Genomic DNA, 21101 nt, shown 5'->3' with positions numbered 1-21101 from the left:
CCTACATAATTTCTTGGTATATTTTTTAACAGAAGATACTGGTAGCTTCCTGCTGAGCACAGATGATCTAGTAACTTACTTGCAGTGTTGCTGCTAGCTTCAGGCAGAATGGCCACAGAAGGTATCTACTGCATTGCTACATTAAAGTAGCAAGGGTTTTCTTTGTATTTTCATGAGCAAGCTCTTAGTGTTATCATATGAATAAAAAACTACATTCAAAATTAGACCTTATAATGTGTTTGACAAACAAAAGCTATTAAAATGGAAAATTTATAGCAAGTAATTTTGGGCTCAAAGTTTTACATAATGGGCTAAAATTAGAACTTTCCAGAGCAATAAGTTGACAAGGTCACTTCTCCACATAGCTCTATATCACAAACATGCTGATAAAAACGATTTTTCTTACTGAGCAATTTCATCTTGAATATCCCTAAGCCTCAAATCTTTCAAATATTTGGCTCATGGGAATAACACATGCATGTCTGCAGTCCCCTGGCATTCTCACAGGTGCAAATATCTGCAGGATCACAGTCCTGATTTGAGCCATAAGATGAAATGCTCCAGTGTTAAAGGTAACTTTGTTCAGGAGCTCAGGACAGATAAAAATCTCTTGTGCCGGAACATCTGCAGTAACCTCAGTTCTCAAGAAGGATAAAGAAGCATTTGGCTGAAGACCATGTCTATAATCAAACAGCCAGAAGACAGCTATGCGTACATTTTCAGAGACCTTTACACTTCAGCTTCTTGTTAGAAACTGTGGGAACACTCTTGTAAAATGAGCTGCTACATGTTATAGCCAAAGTTCTTGGACATGCTTTTAACTAACGTAAAACAGTGCAGGCATCTGCAGCCAACAGTGATGCTCTTCCACTGGACTCAGAGATTTAATGTTTAATAAGGATTTGTGAATGTATATAAAAAAAGTAAACTTTCGTGTAGGAAAATATTTCACCGAAGCAGTAGCAATATTTAATGAGCTGAATTACAAATCTGTACAATACCCCCAGAATCAAGTACTCACTTTTAAATCACCCTAAAATTTGAAAACCCTACATAATCTAATGGATTCCACTACATAAAAATCATAATTCTAGACAAAATGCTTATTTAATCATTTAGTGATTACTTCAGAAATTCTCACCTGTATTTACAAGAATATATTCTCACTCTGCCTTCAGTGACAGGTCCAGGGCTATGTAGTATTACCTCAGCAGTGTATAATAAATCATCTTCATTGGCATACTCAAAAACCAGAACATAGCGACCAACCTGAGAAACACTTATGGTCATCTGTAAATTGACCTGGGTAGAGATCAATTGAAAAAGAAAAAGCCATTACATTTTTCACTCCCTTTCTTGCACAAAGTTCCCTTTCCCTGTGCTGTGAGTCAACTGCTCAGCACTAGTCCAGGATCAATTGTGTTATGTCTCATCAAAAGACATGCAGCGGAATGGAAGCAATGCTTATAAATATCACTTTGTCCACTAACAAGAGTTAACCAAGTTAAAGAAACAGCTGCCATTATAACAGTAAAATACACCTGGGAAAATAACACATGATTTCTCTTCTCCCCAGTAGAAAGTATCAGTGAGGAAACTTTAGTGATACTGAAAATTTGTCCCCAACACCTCTAAGCTATCTTCCATCATCTCTACAAATGGAGTCTACTTCTCCACTGAGAAAAAATATTTCCAGGAACATAATTCCTACTACAGCAGTGCTTTATATTGATTCCCTGAAAGCATCTTCTCCAGCAAACAGACAAGGTCACTTTCTAAAGCATCAAGTTTTTCTTCTAGTTTACCTGCGCAAATTGGATAACACAGTATTTGACGCAAAGTACTTTGAAGTAGTTGCATAGAAAGTGCTGTGGTTACAGAGGTTTTTGCTACAGTCGGCTAGATAACTATTTCCAAGTTTAAACTGGGTTTTTCCCCCCAATATGTCCTTAGGCTATGAGCACTTACACAAATAATTCTGACAACAGCCCTCTTGACTCCACAGCAATTATTCATAACAGTAAAGTTTTGCACATGCACCAGTGATGAAGCACCAGGGCCTGTGGCATTTAAGTATTCTTGTTGTAGCTGATATTTTGAAAAGCAATATCCAAGCATGGTGACTGAGGGCACAATCATTTTATATGTAACTATCATGTACTTGATAAAATACATTATTTTTACCAAACACATTTCTAGTACAGCTTTTTGTTTCATAAAACATATGTTTCTCTTTCAATGGACTTACAGCCAGTGGCGTAATTGCTTCTGCTTGTTTTTTAGCAAAGTAAATATTTTACATAACTATAGCTATTTAAGAAAAAAAAATAGTTATATATGTACACCATTTCTGCTGACAAACCATTACGCCATTTCTGCTGCAATTAAGCAGTATGCTGAACAAGCCTGTATGCCTGAAGCAGAGAGTTTTACTTAATAAAATACTGTTCATAGAATCATAGAATGGTAGGGGTTGGAAGGGACCTTTAGAGATCATCTAGTCCAATCCCCCCTGCAGAAGCAGGTTCACCTAGATCAGGTCGCATAGGAACATGTCCAGGTGGGTCTTGAAGACCTCCAAGGAAGGAGACTCCACAACCCCTCTGGGCAGCCTGTGCCACTGCTCCCTCACCCTCACAGTGAAATAGCTCTTTCTTACATTTAAGTGGAATATCATTCACTCTGTTGTCAGAGTGAAATGTCCACTTTAGCCACAGTTATAAATCTGCCTACACTGATCCATTTACAAAGTTCTGTACAAAATGCAGAATCTAGCACAGAGGCTGTTTTAGGGATGGGTTACAGATCCATAAATTCTGAGCAGTAAATCTGCAATCATTTTAGTCCAGTAGGCCAACAGTCATTGGTGCAGACGGGACTGCAATTAGCAGACACAAATCTGACCTCTCTTCCACTGACGTGGGCCATCACCGGTTGATCAGGAGCTGGCTGTCGCACAGGTACTCTTCTGTATTCTCCCCCTCGTCTGAGATACGCTGCCTCTGAACCAAGGACACAGGAAAATCTGCCCAATGGCAAATGCTGATAGATCAAGCAGCTTACACAAAAGAAACCCAAACAAAACACAGGATTATTATTGTTTTCAAGTGTAGCAGGATAATAACAAAATAATCCAAGGCAATAGTTTATTCTGTAGCATATATACTGACTGCTCTTTTGAAGCGTGTCCTGAATAGGTGCAAGGCTCTGTAACTTGTATCTGCAAGATGGATGCTTTGTAGTAATCACTAGGTAACAGCACCATATAATCCTAAGGGCAAAAAATACAACAGATGCAAGACCATGCAGAAAATTACAAAAGAAACATCTCTAGTCTTTCACAACATAGTAAGGATGAAAACCAACTACATAAATAATTTTTATCCAGGATATTTGCAAGACACAAACATTTTTTTTCTGTTACATGGACAAGTATATCAGAATGTGTCTCCCTAAAGTCCATTTATACCTTTCTGGAGATAGGACAGAGGCAGCTTCCCTGTGAGCAGGGAAATTCTGAAGCCACTATTCCATCATGTGTTATACAAGACAGTGCTCATAAAGGAGCTTCCCCACAGCTTGGTAACACAGACATGTACAATGACATGCACAGAATCACAGTCTGGTAGGGGCTGGAAGGGATCTCTAAATATTATCTAGTCCAATCTGCTGCTAAACAGGTCCACCTGGCACGCAACTCAACTGTGCAGGACTTCATAAGGGTGGTTCACATATCCCAGGTGACTTTGTAAAACTATCCCATGTAATCTACTAAGGTGTGCCTCACAAACTGTTATAGAATCATAGAATCACGAGAGCCAATTTCCTCTTGTCCTATTGCTATCTTGCCTACTTAAATTAATGTATTAGAGCTTATTTATAAAAACTGTTATTGTGAGAACATGCTGGGCTAAGATCATTAACAATATAATCTTCAAAGGCATTAGTAAAAAATAGACATGATAAATACTGTCACTTTCAGCGACAAATATATTTGCAAACTCTTTAGTAACAGAGTAATTTAACAGAGCCTCAAGTTTAATGGCTAAAGACACGGCTATCTGTCAATCCTATACAATATACATATAAATTTCGGTATGCTGCCTTTGTGATCATACATTTTTTAGGTTTTTCATAAATGATCACCTCAAACAATTTGTCTTTTTATGGCAATTTCTCAGAACAGCTGCCAGAAAAATTTTTTGTTTCTTCAGTGAGTGAAAGGGAAGTAATGATGGGAGAATAAAAACATTCAGAAAATGATCTGCTAATCATGCAGCCCATCTAATAACACTTTCTGAAGAATCTTTGTCAAGAAACTAAGTCCACGGTGATCTGTGGCTGTGCTAAGCTTTAGATATTACATCTGATACATAAGAATTATGAATTTCTGTGAGCATTTATGTGTAACTAATTGTGCCTGATGTTAATATTACTTTATCCTTTGAAGGTACAGATTCCAGAGAGATCGTAAACACAAGAAAAATTAGAGCAGTTTAAAGACAGAAAAGAAAAAAAATAAAATAAGAGGCAGAATTGTAATGTTTCATAATGATATTCTGCTGCTGCACTCTTTTCATTAGTGCTGACTTTTAATTGCTTGCAGGGCTCTTCCTGGCACATATCTCCAGAGCAAAATTATCATGACAGCCTTCAAGTACTCGTTTTCCTCAATTGTTTTCTTACCAGGAGGACTTCCTCTGCCATTATGCTGACAGACCATGTGCCTGGAGCCAGTGAGAAAGGCTCTGTGGAGTTTTTTCCTGGGATTGTGACAAAAGTTGGCTCCTTGCTGGGTGGGAAGACAAAGTCTTTGCTTTGAGCACTCCCTGCTAGCAAAAAAAAAAAAAATTAAAAAAAGAAAGGGACTGTGTAAAATGTCTCTGCTCACATAGTGCTCTGGACTGATGATTTCATCAGTTAAACTTGGTATTACAGGATCTGTTCAATGCTTTTCTCTAAATTCGTACTAACAGTTTATTTGGCCACACACAGTAAGCAACAGAGCTATGCAGTGGTGGTTGTCTTTGTTCTTACTAGTCTTGAGCAAATTGCTTCAGAAAATCAGAGCTCTGCCTCTATAATGGCTAGTTTTGCAATCCTCTGCAATGCTCACTTCTTCACTTTCCCCTTCCATTATTTTCCATTCAGCCTGTCTCTGTGCTGACTCACAGTATATTCAGCTGACACAAGGCCTGTTCTCATGTCTCCTTTGGCCAAATATTTCAGATACTGCAGGTTCTCAGTAGCATCTAAAATGTTTAGTTTCAGATAGTAAGTGAAGGTAACTTCTGGGAAGGGATGATGTGCAACAGAAATATAGTTGTGGTATGCTTTATCAAAGAGAAGTAATGAGGGTTGATTGTTATGAATATTAAAGACTTCCTCTTTGAAGTCCTTGGACAAAAGCTGGTTTCTTGCCTCTCAGGCAATATAAGCCAGACATGACCATGAATTGCTGCCACGCTGCTGGGTGGTATGTGTCAAGACTTCAGTTTTGTCTCCTCAGAATTAATAAATGGATCTATGACGAAACTCCATCACTTTCCATCAGTATACTGAGGTTAGACATAACAAGAGATAATTCTGCATATAGGCTTGGTATGCCTCTACCATTCAGATAGGGAGTACTTATCTTTTATCAGGACCCAAAAAACATCACATGGTGTTGAGGTCTGTAATCAGAGCTAACTTGGTACACTGGATTCATCATTAAGTAAATGTTATTCATGGAATGAAGGCAGAAGCCACCTTTCAACTGAAATATTAAAGGCAACTTAACCAAAATAAGTGCTGTTATCTCTTCTTTAAAAGCTTCATAAAACACACAGTTCAGAGCCTCCAAGTCCAGAACTGGAAGTACTGAGTTTGGTAAACATTTGAAAAAAAACAAATGTTGATTACAAACATGAGGGTTTCATGCAAACACATACACATCAATTACACAGAAAAATATATTAGGGAAAGCACAAAAGCACTGACACTGTTAAAAGTGATGCATTTTAAGCAACATTACAAATTCTACTTAGGTGCACCTTGAAAAGTGTCCTCTGATCTAACATTCGTCTGATCTGCTCACTGTTGAGTTGTACCTACCTGTTTCAGGCTGAGACTGACAAGCAGATATGTGACCAGATAATGTTTCACCTCCAGGGTTAATATACCTCAGGATAATGCGAAATAAGGAGAGGTTTGATTTTTCCACATTCAAAGTTATCCTCACTTCATTCTGGAAAACGGAAGTTAATAAACAAAAAACAGCCGTAAAGTGCTGAATAGAGGAAGAGTTAGAAGCCATGCAAGCACCATACTAAAGTCTTATGCACATGCAAACAAGTATATACTGGAATGGCAACGCTGGTGTATGACAGAGGAAGACAGGCAAGCCTAGTGAGAAAATTAATTCACTTACAAGTATAATTAGTGCCAAAGTGCTTTCCCTCAGCAACTGAGATCTTCCCTTTAGAGCTTTTTGAGCCCAGGCTGACATAGCGGAGGACTAGGTGGAAGAGCTTAGGGGAAGTCACAGTGATAGGCACAACCACCTCTGGCTGGGAAAAATAAAAAGAAAGGGATAAAGGAGGAAAGGAAAGTATGTTGTTTGTTACTAGCACCCAGAGAAAGAAAAAACATTTGGCAAAGACAAACTCCATAATGGAAAAAGAAAGGCTTGGGCAGCTTACAAAAGAACATAGAGCAAAACCTCCTGTGAAATAAAACTCCCATTGAATAATAGCTTATGCAGAAAGACATAGAATGGCTGAACTAACACATCTGTTATATATATTCCACCTTGACACATGGACAGCATTTTACTGCTATTCTGCCCTCCTGTGCCATTAAGGAAGCAAATGACATCAAGAGCTGCCCATATTTCAGGCTTCTCAGGAACATGCTAGATCATTGATCCTACCTAGTCTGAGATCACACACAATGCTCCACAGCAGGCAGATATCTCAGGTCAGTACTGAAATTTTTGCTCCTCCAATGGATCCTACAGTTACTTAGAGATGTGATACTACGCATGACTTTGCCCTGGCACTGAACTGACACCCCTGGAGCCACATACTTCTTGAGTTCAAGAGAAGCTTCGTTCATAGCCTTCATTATTTACTTTGCAGAGCAACAGAATCAGCAGAGACACATTCAAAGACTGGTAGTGCATTAGGAAAAAGGGATTAGTGCAATCTCAAGGATTTGGATTCTGTTTTTCCATCCCAAATCCTAAAGCTCCCGTCATAATCCAACTCCAATCAGTTCACTCATCACAATCCACTCACTATCCCTTTCCAAGATGCTTGTGGTATGGTTACCCTTCTCACCACAGTGGTCCATTCTGCTTTCTCAAATGCACACAGATTTTCTCTGTTCCATACATTTTAGACTGGAGTGCAAAGCCTCATTTTCTTTTATTCTTAAAAGCTATGATAAATGCAAAATTGATAGCTTTCATACGCTGCTTTGAATGTCTCTTTTCCAATTCTGTCATCATTACCCCAGAGACCTCCACCTCCTCAACAGAAAAGCAAAGCAGAAAGCAAAGATAGGCATGCAACAGATGGCAAGATCTACAGCTAAAATCTAGGTGATTGAAGAAGGTCAGTGGACCAGAATGAAAATACAGACAAGTAGACAAAGGTTTTAAAAGTGTTGCTTTAAATGAAAGCCAACTTCTAAAGGATGCTACATAGGTAAGACAGGCATTGAGGGAACATTTGAAAAATAAATACAAACAAGAAAGAAAAGGCACAAGAAATAAACATTCTTCAGGACATTTATCAAAATGGTTTCTAAGCTTTTATGGAAAATATAGAAGACACTATGAAAGGAGAGAAAGAAGAGATGTAACAAATGAGGAGTAAGAGATACTCCAAGCAAAGGCAAGGACTGGGGAGAAACTATTATTTGAGCTCTGTCACAAACTTTGACAGAGCCAGTGCTTTAAAATCTGAGTCTGACTACCAGTTTCTCAGTCTATACTGATATTGCCATGTCAGCAGCATGACAGGGCACCAGCAACCCCCACTGGGGTCAAACATAGCTCATTTCAACTCAAAAATTTTAATTGTATTGAAATAGTTTCTCCTCACAAGAAGTTGTTACATTAGCCTTTTGTGTGACACTATTTGTCTTCTACAAAATAAATATCAGGAGGATTATTCCAAGGTCCTGCAAGACAGAAACACTGTCAAAATTAGGAAAGTTCCTTGAAATGAAGAATGTGAGACTATCTCAATTATGCAAGGATCTAACTAAGGAGGGCATTGAGCTGGCAATTATCTACATGACTGAAAAGCTTTATCCAGATGGGCAAAATAATCCACTTAGCAAGATTGGAGACTAAATCCTTTCACTTTATAGAATGTCTCCATATATGAAATGCGAAGAGCAGATGAGCTAGAAAGCAGAAGTTAAGAAATCACAGTTACTGGAGAGTTGCCTTCAGTTGTGAATGCCCTGGCATAAAAATTCAAAAGAAAAAAGAGGAAGGAGTGAAAAATGAAGAACAAAAGGAAATCACTATGCTTGCATAATGCTTATGTGCTTATGACCTGGTCTTTGGGGACATTCATTAGTCCTTTGACAACTTAATGGAGGCTGGACACAACTGTATCAGAGTACTACTTTTAAGAAGAGTGAGAAAACTCCATTTATTGTTCAAATCTGCTGTTTTAAAATCCTGGTTCATTTCCTCAGCAGCTCAGTCCAAAGTCAGACAGGCTCCTTATCACACTGGCAAATTATGGTGACTTTTTCCTGTCCCTCTGCTGTTTATTTGCAGACTGTCACAAGACTAAAATAAATGTTGCCAATATGCTCCTGCTCACAGCTTATTTTACTGAATCACATATTTTCCCTCTTTGCTGTAAAGTTATCATTCCTAAAGCTGGTGCATTTCTCTTCCTTGCCCAATATAAATTGCAAATGTAAGAAGACTTCCATGACAGCACTGTGATGGTGCCTGAAAATCTTACAGACACAGACTGCCATGGAATTGTGTAATTCAAATTATTTAGCCAAGCATAAATCTTTGTCTGTTTCTGCTGTCTTTTGCATGACAAGAATCTCTGCACCGAGTATTACAGACTACAAAGCTATCATTTCTTTTCTTTACACCTACCGCAAAATGCACACTTCTCACCAAAAAAAACAAATCCAAAAGCTCAAAGAATATTTCCAAAGAATGCATATTTGCAGAGGCAACGATCAACTTACAATAATACCAACACTTGCTAGTCCAAACAGTGATGTAGTACCAAAGTGTTTGGGTTAATGACATCCTGTCCTTTTTTCCTGGTTCCTCCATCACCTTGCACACACATAACAGTACTACAGAGACACACATATCACACACCTATGTTTCGATGCCAAGGCCTTGAGTGAAATACCAGCTTACTTGTATAGAGGACATCCGGACATATCCTCTCCAACTGAAGCTAGGAAATTCCTGAGGATCATAGCCAAATCGAATTTCCCTTCCCTTGCTAGTAGTACCATCTTCAATCTCAAACTTCATGTGGTGAAGATCAGGGAAAAAATAGTTTTTTTCAGGCCTTTCAAGGAGAAAAAAAACAATGGCAAAGAATTACCAGTCATTATATGATCTACTTCTAAGATAAAGTAGTAGAAGAGAGGTGACCTACTAATCTTCTGTAGCAGCTAGATTCAAGACAACTGATAAGATGCATATAATGAGAATTATCTTTCCAGAAGCTTTTACAGCTTACATATGCTTTACTACATAGCTCTTTAAAGTTATACAGATACAAATGCAATACTATTGCAAAACGAGTATTCGCTATTTAAGGAAACAAGTTTAAAAAATCTTGTTAAAATAACAGAAGAAAACTTCCCAATAAAATTAATTTCAATCACTAACACAATCAACCAGCCTATTTATCACCAAATCCAGCATCTCACGTGAAAGGATAGCAAGGGATTTGTGGGCAGTTTAAAAAGAACTATGCCAAAGTAGAAGCTAGCAGGAGCTACAGCCAGACTCACTCCTGACAGGCTGTCCCCACGATGTGGGGCCTGCACTGGCAGCCACCCCAGGGCTCGGCACACGTTGGGCTGAGGGATCCTCCAACATCACACTGGCAGCCTGCCAGGCAAAAAGCAGAAGACAAATATCCCATCAGAAAAAATATTACAAAAGTCATCAGAAAATATACCTCACTTCTGCTAAATGACTCATTTCCTCCTCCTGGAGCCCTTCAGACTCCCCTCTCTTCAGACTCTTTCAAACACATGTTAACACACCTGCATAAGCTGCAATTATTTCTGGCTTCCTATGCTTGTGGTTGTTCCATTATTTCTCCATGGAATGTGACTAAACCCACTTTTTAAAAAAAAATGACAAGTCATAAGCCATGCTGATGTAGGGCTACAGTTTTGCAGAACAGTCATTAAAATGTTTTGCTAATGAGTTAGAAGTTCTACAGCAATACCACAATGAAGAATTTTTAAAAAAAAAAAAAAAAACAACAAAACCAAAACTCCACCTACAAAACTTATAAGGTGTTAACTTTACAGCCTGGTATCCCAATATTTAATTTATCTTCAAAAATTGCACACAACAAGAACATATGTGTTTGTATAATAGCATATGCATAATTTAACCAACACTGGTAATATTGAATGACTTTCTACAGGACATAGACTTGTGGCACAAACTAAAGGATACCTCTAGAAACAAGGTATCACATAATACACTAAGGAAAAAATATGTGTAGACTAAACTTTTCAAGCTGAACTGAAAGGCTGAAAGTTCCAAAACATTTATATTGTAGTGTAAAAACATCTTGTTTTCTAGGACATATTAAGTACCTGCAATCTCACTAAAGTCAAGGATAATTACACACTTTTCTTAAACCAGGTCCCTTTCATTAGCTCCTTGGTTTGCACATTAGGCATGAAAGCTTTGTTTGATATAGTAGCCATTATTTTTAACTTCGCACATATTAAATGATTGCTACAAGTACTTCAGTGCTTTAAAAATTCATCTCTTTCATCAATCCTGGACAGCTGTAAAGCACACCAAAGTCAGTGGAAGTGCTTTCAGTAATTTTAACAAAGCTAAATCTACAGTGGGGGGACAAGGAGAGAAGATAACTATTGAAGTAGCCCTGCATCAGTCAAAACTCATGGCAGAGCAAGTATCCCTCAGAAGAAGGACTGCTTTCTCCACACGACAGTTGTATCTGTTTCTGCTTCAAAACACATTAAGCCTTGGGTTAAAGCAATACATGAATGTATCTGCAAAAACATCCAAATATCAAGCTACTATCTGTTGTAACATTTCAAGCTCTTATTGCAGTAGCAGATCTTAGAAAACTGCTAAGCAGAATACAGAGCTGCCACTCTTAGAGGTAATGCTTGCACAAAAATCAAACACCCCTTGCCCCACAACTCAGAGGCCATGTGAGAGAGCCACAAAGTGGCTGGCAATCACAGTGGTAACATCTGCCTTGTTCTTTCTCCCTTTGGGAGGCAACGGAGGGGTTACACAGGTTTCAAGCAACTGCAAGCAGAAGTGCAAAATGCTGTGTACATGAGTGATCCAACAAATACATGCACCTTTTAAAAATATGATGTAGGAAACTCTAAAGCTCATTGCAAGTGTGCTACTAGAGGTGTCCTTTAATCACTTTACCTTGGCAGCCAAAATAATTCTTGCTTTCCAGAGCATAATAACCAGGTTCACAAGTGTCACAGGAATCTCCACAAACATTAGATTTGCAGTAACAATGCCCATTTGCCTGTGAAGAAAATAGTTTCAGAAACAATTTCATTAACATCTTTTTCAGAACTTTAATATTTCAATACTTTGAACTGCCTCAAATTCTAAAGAGGAAAACCATTATAATATGAAAAAAACATTGTCTGGACATAACCTCAGTCATTTATCATCTTCAATGAACAGGCTACACTAGAAGACACATAAACTCAAGATGATGAAAAATTTTCAGAACGTTTATATCCATAGCATGTAAAAAACTTCTGTATAAAACTGTGGGGTTTTTTTGTATAAAACCAGTCAATTTATGTGCAAAAGCCACAATCAGTCCCAAGATTTCTACCTTACCAAATGTTACCATTTATCTTAACAAAAATCAATTTAATTAATGTATTTCTTTTAATTTCACTTTACCTGCTGACATTCTCCAACTCCACTTAGTGTTCCACTCACATCACACTGGCATGCTGCACAGATGAAAAAAAAGACAATCTGTATTTATCTTTTCAAAATACTTTGCAGGAAAAAAACCCCACCACCTGAACCTGCAACTTTTGAGTCACAGTGCCCCAAGGTGGATTTTACTCTCTAAGTTTCTGAAGAGCAGATAGATTCTGGCACAAGGTGGAAAGAAAAAGAGAAAGAACTTGAATTTCTGTGTATGCGTGATTTACTGGTGTGTTTTAAAGTATTCCCACTCATGTTTAACACAAGCAGTCTTGCATTTGGATTTTCAATTGTTTTACTTCTTAGAAACATTCAGACAGATGCAAATCAGTACCTTCCAGTCTGACTGGAACCTTCTATTCTACTATGCTACTTTGGGATGAGTTCAACTCTCTGTATGAAATATAAATTAAGTGAATACTGCAGGAAGGAGCTGTGCTGACCTAAAGGTTTGGTAAAACCCTGTATTGACTCTGTGACTGAAGGCAGAGAAGATGAATTACATGGAAGAGGCAGAACTTAATCTTTGAGGAGATGTTTAGAATGCATAGCATTTAGAAATTTAGAGTCAAAGATGTAATGATATCAGTATCTACTCTAACACTACTACTCATCTTCTCTAGGTGGCTGTTGTGGTGGAACCTATTGGAAAGGAAGTAGTTGGGGAGAAAAAAAATGTTTAAAGATTTTTTTTAATCTTTATCCTTTTTGATCTTTAAAATTACTATCATCTGCCTGAAAAACACACACTGCTAGCAAACATTGAAAATTGCAAACAGGTTGGTACTATATAGACATAAACCATCATAGATTTATCACAACCAGAGGCCACAAGAAGGCTTTTCACTCCTCAAAAAGCCAGGAGGTGAAAATAAATTAAAAAGCATCTTTTTCTCAAAACAATAAGCCAAATTCTGGAGTGGAAAGTTAAGGGTGGAAATCTCATTTCACTGCAGTAGAAGTGCCATGGGGCCACATGAAATATACTTAGAGGTAACTCAGAGCACATTTTGGTCCAGTGCTAGCCAGCTCTCATTAAATTACTGTATTGTTTATAAAAATAACTGCTTGCATCATGGGTAATTTGGTGTTAAAAATAAGTAGTAGGAAAAACACACTGTTAACAAGAGTTGTGGAAGTCAATGAGCACTAGATAGAGTGATAGAGAATTAAGATGATTTTCCAAAAACTATTTTAACACATTCCACAACCCAAAGAAATATGCCATGAAGTTATACCTGTACAGCCCTCAGGGTTTTCTTTGGCAAGGTTCCAGTACAATGGTTTGCACTTACTACAGGTAGGACCTTCAACGTGCTGAAGACATTGACAATAGCCCTAGTTACAGAAAGGAGTTAACATAGGTTCATCTGTTTCATAAAAAAACATGCCACTCTTTAGTGCTAAGAAAAACATAATATTATTAATATTTCAGGCAGCTTATTGACTTTTACAGAGAGTGGAAACTGAAGCTGATCTAGGCTTCTTCCATTTTTCTGTCTCATACTATCATCACACAATAGTTCCACCTTGAGTATTTTTTTCCATATCTAATTTATTCTAAATATCTCAATGGATTGATTTTCCCATTCTTTTATAGCATTACTAGAAGTGCCCTAGAGTCTTACTCGTTTTACAAAAAGTTTAAAACACACATTTCCTTAAAAACTACCATTAATTTTCATACTTTCTCATTTTCTTCCTTTGTCAATGGAAGGCAGACAAGCTCTATACATGAGTCTACCTACATAGTTACCTCTTCCATCTGTCAGACTTACCCTCTAGGTCTTCTTTCCTACACATTTGTATGGAGTGTAACATTAACAGTTTCTGATACTGGCTGTGATTTCTGGTAATATGCTGCTACTAATAACCATCACTGTACTAATCATAATGGCAGAAAAGTAACAGTTATAAAGAGACAATAATTCTTTCAAGAACGACTTAGTGATGAAATGGCCCATTGAAATCCAGCATCTGAAGGTCTCTGAGACATGCACAAGTTTATATGTACATCTACATGTATATGTTAGTGTTCTAGCACACCAAGAAGACAAAAACAGTATGCACATTCTACATATAAAAATTAAAAAAACCCACCATCAACTGGTAATTATGGTGATACAATCAAAGAACAAAACACACTCCTACTCTACAAATAGCTCATGCAATTCTTTCACATCTAAAAGCAGGCTTCAGGGCTTGAGAAATGAAGCAAGCATGTTCAGCAAAGGCACATGAATTATTAACACATATTGTTAGCTGCAATGATAGAATACTTACAGAATGAGAATTAACGCTACCCGAAGGGTCACATTCGCTGTTTGCACCTTTATGAAATTAAAAAGCAAACACAGTGAAAGATCTTTTGAAAACAGAGCTATGGAAAGTAGTAGTATTGAAGTACAATTTAGCAGGTGTGAGTTTGAAAGGGCTTTTTAATAATTACCTTGGAGGGATTCAAATACTTTAAACTTCAAGACCAGCAGAAGCCTTTGATAATGATTTTTCAAATGTGTGCTTAGCCTTGTTTAGACTGTTTGGTTTGATATACAAAGTAGTCACTTGGAAAAAATATAGCACTAGCCTACAGAAATGAGAGCTATTTTCTTAAAGTTCCTGTGTCATCATCTAAAAAAGGCTTTAATCTTATAGTTCACTTTATGAAATAGCATACAGAATGACAAATAAGCTTATGTAATAAATATGTGCTCCTGGTGTGTCCCTCCCTCCCCATGCTTCAGGGAATTTCTATAGAACTTTGCATGCAGCAGACTGCCCTGGAGAACCCTGCAATTAAAAGGGGAGTGACCTGAATGGAGGATTTTCCCTCAGAAGTGTTACCTTCACAGAGGGGAAAGCTGTCAGCTGCAGAAAGGCACCTGTCACACCGTCGCCCCGTGACGCCTGTTTGGCACTCGCACTGCCCTGCCACTGGCTAACATGTGCCATGCTGGGAACTGCTGGCAGAACACTGACAAGCTACAGATCAACAAGCTACAGACAGTGGCAGGAGGGTTCACCCTGGAGGTAACAAGCAGCAACTTTCTGAAACTTTAGTACTGTAGAGGTTTTGAACACCTAGGTTTTGAACACTCCTTTTGTCTAGAGTCTTCTTCACTTTTCTTTTCAATAAATAGCCTAAAAGGTCCTTCTTTAACTCACAGGGTCCTCATCTCTGTTTGGAATCTAGGAGTTTGAGGCGACCTGTACCATATTGGCAGTGTCTTCATCCTCTGTTCCTGACAGAAACAGGTAGGATTATTTGGAACCAGAAGAAATCTCTCTTCCTCAAGTTCTTTGTCCAATCCTAAGAACAGGCTTAGTTTTGGCTTTCTGCTTTCTTAATCTGCTTATGGTTACAGAAAGCACAGGGTAAATTCTGTAATTAGACCTACACTTAAAAATATGACAGAGAAATACAGAATATAAAATTGCATGCCCATCACACCTTTAGATTGGAGGGCAGAGGAGACCAGAAACAAGCTTTGCAACAGTCTTATTGTTTCAGATTCCCACATAAAGTCTCAGTTTTGCAATGATTTACAGACAAAGGGTAAATAATGTCACAAAAATAAACAATACTGCTACAACCCAAGGGACTAATCTTTGCTCTGATAGAGTCTAAGGGTGAAATGGTTGATAACAATTATTTTAGTAAAGTAGTCACCAGTCTCCTAAAGAGAGAGAACAAACTTGTAATATTACTTATTTCATACTGTGGTTGAGGCGATCAGTAATAGCAGAATTCTGAGGACATGTTCCTTCTTTAGCACTAACAATCTTTTGATTTCTAGGAAAGAGCAGTCCTGCTCATGATTTCCTGATGATTTTAATGACAGAGCATACAGCTTTCCCTCTGCTTGATCTGAAAAACCTATATATACATTCTGAGCCTGACCAATTGACCCATGAGGGCAAGAAAAATTGTTGATATTATGGATGATTCGCACAGTCAAGTCCTTCTAAGACTAGGATTTATGGTGTAATGTTGGCACATTTCAATAGTAGACAGTAATGCACTTACTTAGAAGTTTACAAGGCAGTGTATCAGATATTAGAAGCCTAACCAGTTGAAACACAGCTTATGCTCTGTAGGTTGACTAAGCTAGAACTCATAAAGGTAAATGTCTATTGCCCAGCCTAATCTTTACATTTTTTTCTTTTAAAAGAGAGATACAACTGTGCCAAACACTGCCAGGATCACATTAATCCAACTAGCACAGGAACAGGGATGATGTGCTAGGGAGAACTATCAGAATGTGTGCCTGCCATGAAGCCTGGCCACTGTCTGGGTCTTCAGTGGTTTTGTTGCCAGCTTTGGATGGAAGAAAACTATCAGAGTTACACAGACCACCTCAGTAAATGGAAGAAAGGCTTTTACTCACGCAAGCAACTGGGATAGCCGTAATAACCTGGAGCACACTGGTCACATCGAAGTCCAGCATAGTTACTACGGCATGGACACTGTCCTTGAGGACCACATTTATTCTCCACTGAGCCAACAGCATCACAGCTACATTCTGCATCATCAAAAAAAATAGTAACCATCCTAACAGTTACATGTCTATCTAAACCAGTAGTTATTTAAACTAGTGTTTGCAAAAAAAAAAAGGTGCCAAGAAACCCAACGAACCATAATTTTACCACCAATAATAAGTATCCTGAAATAGATGCTTATAATGTAATTGCATCCTCAACCATTGATAATCAGGTTCTTACTGCAACTCTATAATGCAGTTTAGAGATTTAGTTTGATGCCTTGCAAAACACATGGGTAAAGCACACAAATAATGTCAGAAATAGTAAACATCTTTTAAAAAGAACCTCTGAGAAACAGCATCCACAAAGCCAGGCTAGGTCTAATGGTTAATAAGAACCTTACTAGTCAAGCAGTTAATGATGCAGACGTGCAGGTTCATGACACAAAAATAAATGATGTACAAGGTAAAAATGAGGGACATCTCAATTCTACAAGCTAGCAAGCAGCACAATGTGAGATCTTCACCTAATATACAAGGCACATTGTCAGACTATAATAACCAGCTGGATGGGTGTTACTCTTGGAGCTACCACTATTGTAGACTAACAGCTGTATCACAGATAAGAGGTGCTATTTTATTAAAACAATGCTGGAAGTTACACAAGCTCACACATTATAGTGTGAATGGAAGCCACGTGCAAATCCTGGCTGTGCCAGGTACAAGCTGAAGTTTTTCAGTTGATCTCTTGGCTTTTATGACTGACAGAAATGGCTGACTGACAGAAATATAAAATAAACCCTGTCTTCTATTCCATGCTCATGCTCCTGGTTCTCCCTTTCGGTTCCTCTTTCTGCTGCAGCCAAGGACATCTGACTTTGATGTGTTTACTTCAAGGATGGAAAGACATAGGGCTTGCTAGGGAGGTAGTATAAGAGACATAGAAATACTGAAGCTTCCAAAACATCATTCACACTAGAGCCCATCCCCAGGTCCTCATTTTAATAACTCTCATTTGTTTAAAGGCTTATTTTTATATCACTCCTATGGCATCAAGTTTTCACTGAGTCCAGCAAGGCAAGACCAAAGAGATCAATTCCAGCTGCAGCAGCCAAAATGTTATAGATCTACCTCCCTTCTGAAGACAACAGCTCCAAACAGGAGTTGCAGGCTGGACTGCTCACATTCTACCATGGTCTGCAGCGTGCTGTACCCATGGCATCTTATTTTAACAGAACAAGCTGTGAACTGCAGCAGTTTTGAGTAATCCCACTGACTATGTTTTCAGCTATGTTTATTTGTCCTTTACAGTTTGATTTTGCGTGCTCTTTTAAGCTTTTATGTCTCTTTTCAGTTTTTTATGTTAAAAGTTCAAACACAAGTTTACTTGCCTTAACATTCTACCTGATTCAATTCTAAGGAAAAAAGAAATGGTTAGTGTATTTTAAAACCACTGAACAGTGTGTACTAATGCAGAATCCTGATTTATGTTTTTCATTTAAAAATGTTAATCTACTCCAGACTATAAAACACACTCATGTGGTATTTCTTTATTCCAGTCATTGTGTTCAGTAACACCAAGTAATATATCTTTGCAAGGGCACAGAGGATTCTGCTATCTATTCACAGGACATAAACAAGTATGTTAGCCCAAAAGGAATAGGACTGCTTTAGCCAACAATCAAAAACAATGAGAGAAGTAAATCATAATGTTCTATATAAATCTGGCTAAGATGTACAGAAAAGTACATATCAGAACTCAGCAATGTCCTATACTCTTTCTCACTGTGAAATTTATCAAGGGCTTCCCTCTCACTCGCCAGAAAGGCAGACAAAACCTAGGGGCCAGATAGGACTTGATTGATTCCTCATACACACACAAAACCATTATGATATTCAAGGTTACACTTCATCAGTGCTGATCAATTTTCAGCTCTTGTAGAAGTCTGTAGCGGCAGATACACCAGTGAAACCCTATAGACATCTTTCAGGTTTCACAATTATATGAACAGAGGTTGGCTGAGTGCCTGCCAGATGATCTTAGAATGAGTCAGAAATCACCACAAAGGGCAAAACGTGACCTTCTCATTTCCAGATTTACACAACCCAAATTCTACAAGGCACCACAGAACCTTTGCTAAAGTAGATTAGTGCTTCACAGCTCTGCTATGCCAGTTCTTTAGCAGTTGTGCATGCTCTGTTGCTGTAGATCTCCATGTGAAAACAGCTTTCAAATCTTTTGGTTATTAGTAAGACAGTTGTACTGATCAAGGCTATATCAAACTGTCTCATTATATGAAAAAAGTCTGTGAGAAAACAGACTATATAATTCCTTCCCAGTAGAGAAACATGCCTGGAACTGGAGAATATATGAGGATTTCCCTGTAGAGCACAGGAGTGCCTTGGCCATTTACTGCTGTGAACATTGCTTAAGTCACTGTAAAAATGGTACCTGAAAAGTGCTCCCACTTGCTTTTTTGGGGGCCTGTTTGATGCTGCACATGAAGGCAGCAGCCTTACCTTGGCAGACAGGGATGGAGTGGTGGCCAGGTTGACAGACATAACATCGAAGTTTCTCATTTCCCCACTTAATAAATCAAATCTTCTTCTCCCCAGGTTGAGTTGGTTTTGCCTGTTACAGTAACTGCTGAGTGATCTCCCTGTTCTTATATCAACTGACATGCCCTCTGTCATATTTTTCCTCTGTTCAGATGAGGAGAGGGAGTGATAGAATAACTTGGTGGGCACATGGCACCCAGGAGAGTCCCTTATGAACACAATTCTGTGGCATAAGAACTTCATCCCTCAGTATCAAACTTGGCTCTGCATTTTGGATAACCTTGCCATTTGGCTTACCTTGGCAGAAGGGGTAATGAAAATATCCAGCTGCGCAGGTATCACAGGAAAACCCCTGAAACCCGCTTCGACATCTGCACTCTCCGGTACTTCCATCGCAGTCACCGCCCAGCACTCCTGCGCCGTGGCACTGGCACGCTGAACAGTACATTGGCAAAGAAAACATTTGTGGTGTTATGATCTTAAGAGCTCCAATTTCCCTTGGAAGTGAAGCATTTTGCTGGCGTTTACTCTGGAGCACAGGCTCCGAGCGCCAAAAAAAAACTATGGCACTTACGCAGACACTGGGGGCCAAAATACCCTGGTTTGCAGCCACCTTCTAGTTACGACAGGAAAGTAAGAGAAAGAAAGGAACAAAGTTAGTGCATAAAATCACGCAACACCTCGTATTTTTTCAGAGAAAAACAGATCAGTGTTTAGTAATTATTACTCTTGAACCAACAAAACTATTTGTATGACTCTTACACACAAATCTCATTTAAAAAACAAAAAAAAATCTGCAATCACACTTAGTCTGCCACCACAAATTTACAACTTCTACAGACACAGAAGCTTCCACTTAGAGGCAACTGCCTTTCTTATGCCTTCAGAGTCAGACGCTACTCATTGAAAATGTAAACAGCTCAAGATCTGTTTTCTTCTGTTTATACTTATTCATTTTTCTTTAGAGTTTCCTTTCTTCTTCTTTTTGAAAATATATGAGAGAAGGAGATATACTGCAGAGCATACTCAAGAGGCCTGCCAGAGCAATTATTTTGGATGTTGTACAAAGGAGATAAGTGGTCCAGCAGACTGAGGCTTTATGGGCTGCGATGGCAACGGTAGACACTTTCAAGAAAACAACTGGGACTCATAAATACAGACGAGGATTTCTACTGTCTGTTTGTATCTGTCTGCCACATCACAGCAGAAAATACTTTTTCATTTGCCAACATAAACTCCAGTTCTATAAGCTAACAGAAATAAAGGGGGGAAATGTCAATTTTAGGTTATGAAAAAGGTTTCAAGTTTTTTTTAAAGTTATTAATCCTGAAGTGCAATACAATCATGTATGTGGTTAAGTACTAGCTGTGTTGATGTCTCCATCCTGCAATATAATAATAGATACTAAAATATATAAAGCCCACTTAAGGGAATCATTTCAGACAGCTTGGCAGTGGGCTAAATAAGAAACATGTAGCTTTCTCAGAAATTAAAGTCCTTCACTGGCAATGGTAATGTACAATTTGCCAGGTGCAAGAGACAGCCCAGAAGCAGAGGCCAGCTAGCTTTAAGAAAGAGATTTACACTGCAAAGCAGCTGACAAGTTGTACATGTCAGAAATCTTGATGGATCTGTTCATAAGAGCACCAAACAAGACGGTCAGCCTCTCTGCAGATGTTTGCCGGAGGCTGGTCAAAAGTATTTTGATCCATAATTCCTTCTGGAACTAGTCCACTAAACTGTTAATTACAAACATGACAATATGGCAAGAATAAAGGATCTCTGAAAGATAAATACCAAGAGTGGCAAAAGTAATAAATAAACCTCCATGAAAGAGCAGGCAGAAGAACAGTGAAAAGAAGCAATATAGGAAA

General features: G+C 38.4%; 1 protein-coding gene across 1 annotated transcript in view; it reads right to left on the bottom strand.

Annotated features, from left to right (window-relative positions):
* The window catches only part of LAMA3 (laminin subunit alpha 3), a 117150-nt gene that overhangs the window by 61386 nt on the left and 34663 nt on the right, over positions 1-21101 (bottom strand). The window contains exons 12-24 of the mRNA XM_061995211.1: positions 19525-19662; positions 16576-16710; positions 14471-14517; positions 13426-13525; positions 12155-12207; positions 11657-11762; positions 10006-10105; positions 9398-9554; positions 6097-6229; positions 4687-4829; positions 3171-3271; positions 2905-3058; positions 1142-1302 (exon numbers count right to left, since the gene is read on the bottom strand). Coding sequence (XP_061851195.1) covers positions 1142-1302; positions 2905-3058; positions 3171-3271; positions 4687-4829; positions 6097-6229; positions 9398-9554; positions 10006-10105; positions 11657-11762; positions 12155-12207; positions 13426-13525; positions 14471-14517; positions 16576-16710; positions 19525-19662 — 1528 coding nt within the window. The remainder of the gene's footprint in view (positions 1-1141; positions 1303-2904; positions 3059-3170; positions 3272-4686; positions 4830-6096; positions 6230-9397; positions 9555-10005; positions 10106-11656; positions 11763-12154; positions 12208-13425; positions 13526-14470; positions 14518-16575; positions 16711-19524; positions 19663-21101) is intronic.

Source organism: Colius striatus, chromosome 4 (genome assembly GCF_028858725.1).
Source record: "Colius striatus isolate bColStr4 chromosome 4, bColStr4.1.hap1, whole genome shotgun sequence".
NCBI lineage: Eukaryota > Metazoa > Chordata > Aves > Coliiformes > Coliidae > Colius > Colius striatus.
The sequence above is the reverse complement of the archived record's forward strand: the minus strand, read 5'-3'. Positions and strand labels throughout refer to the sequence as shown.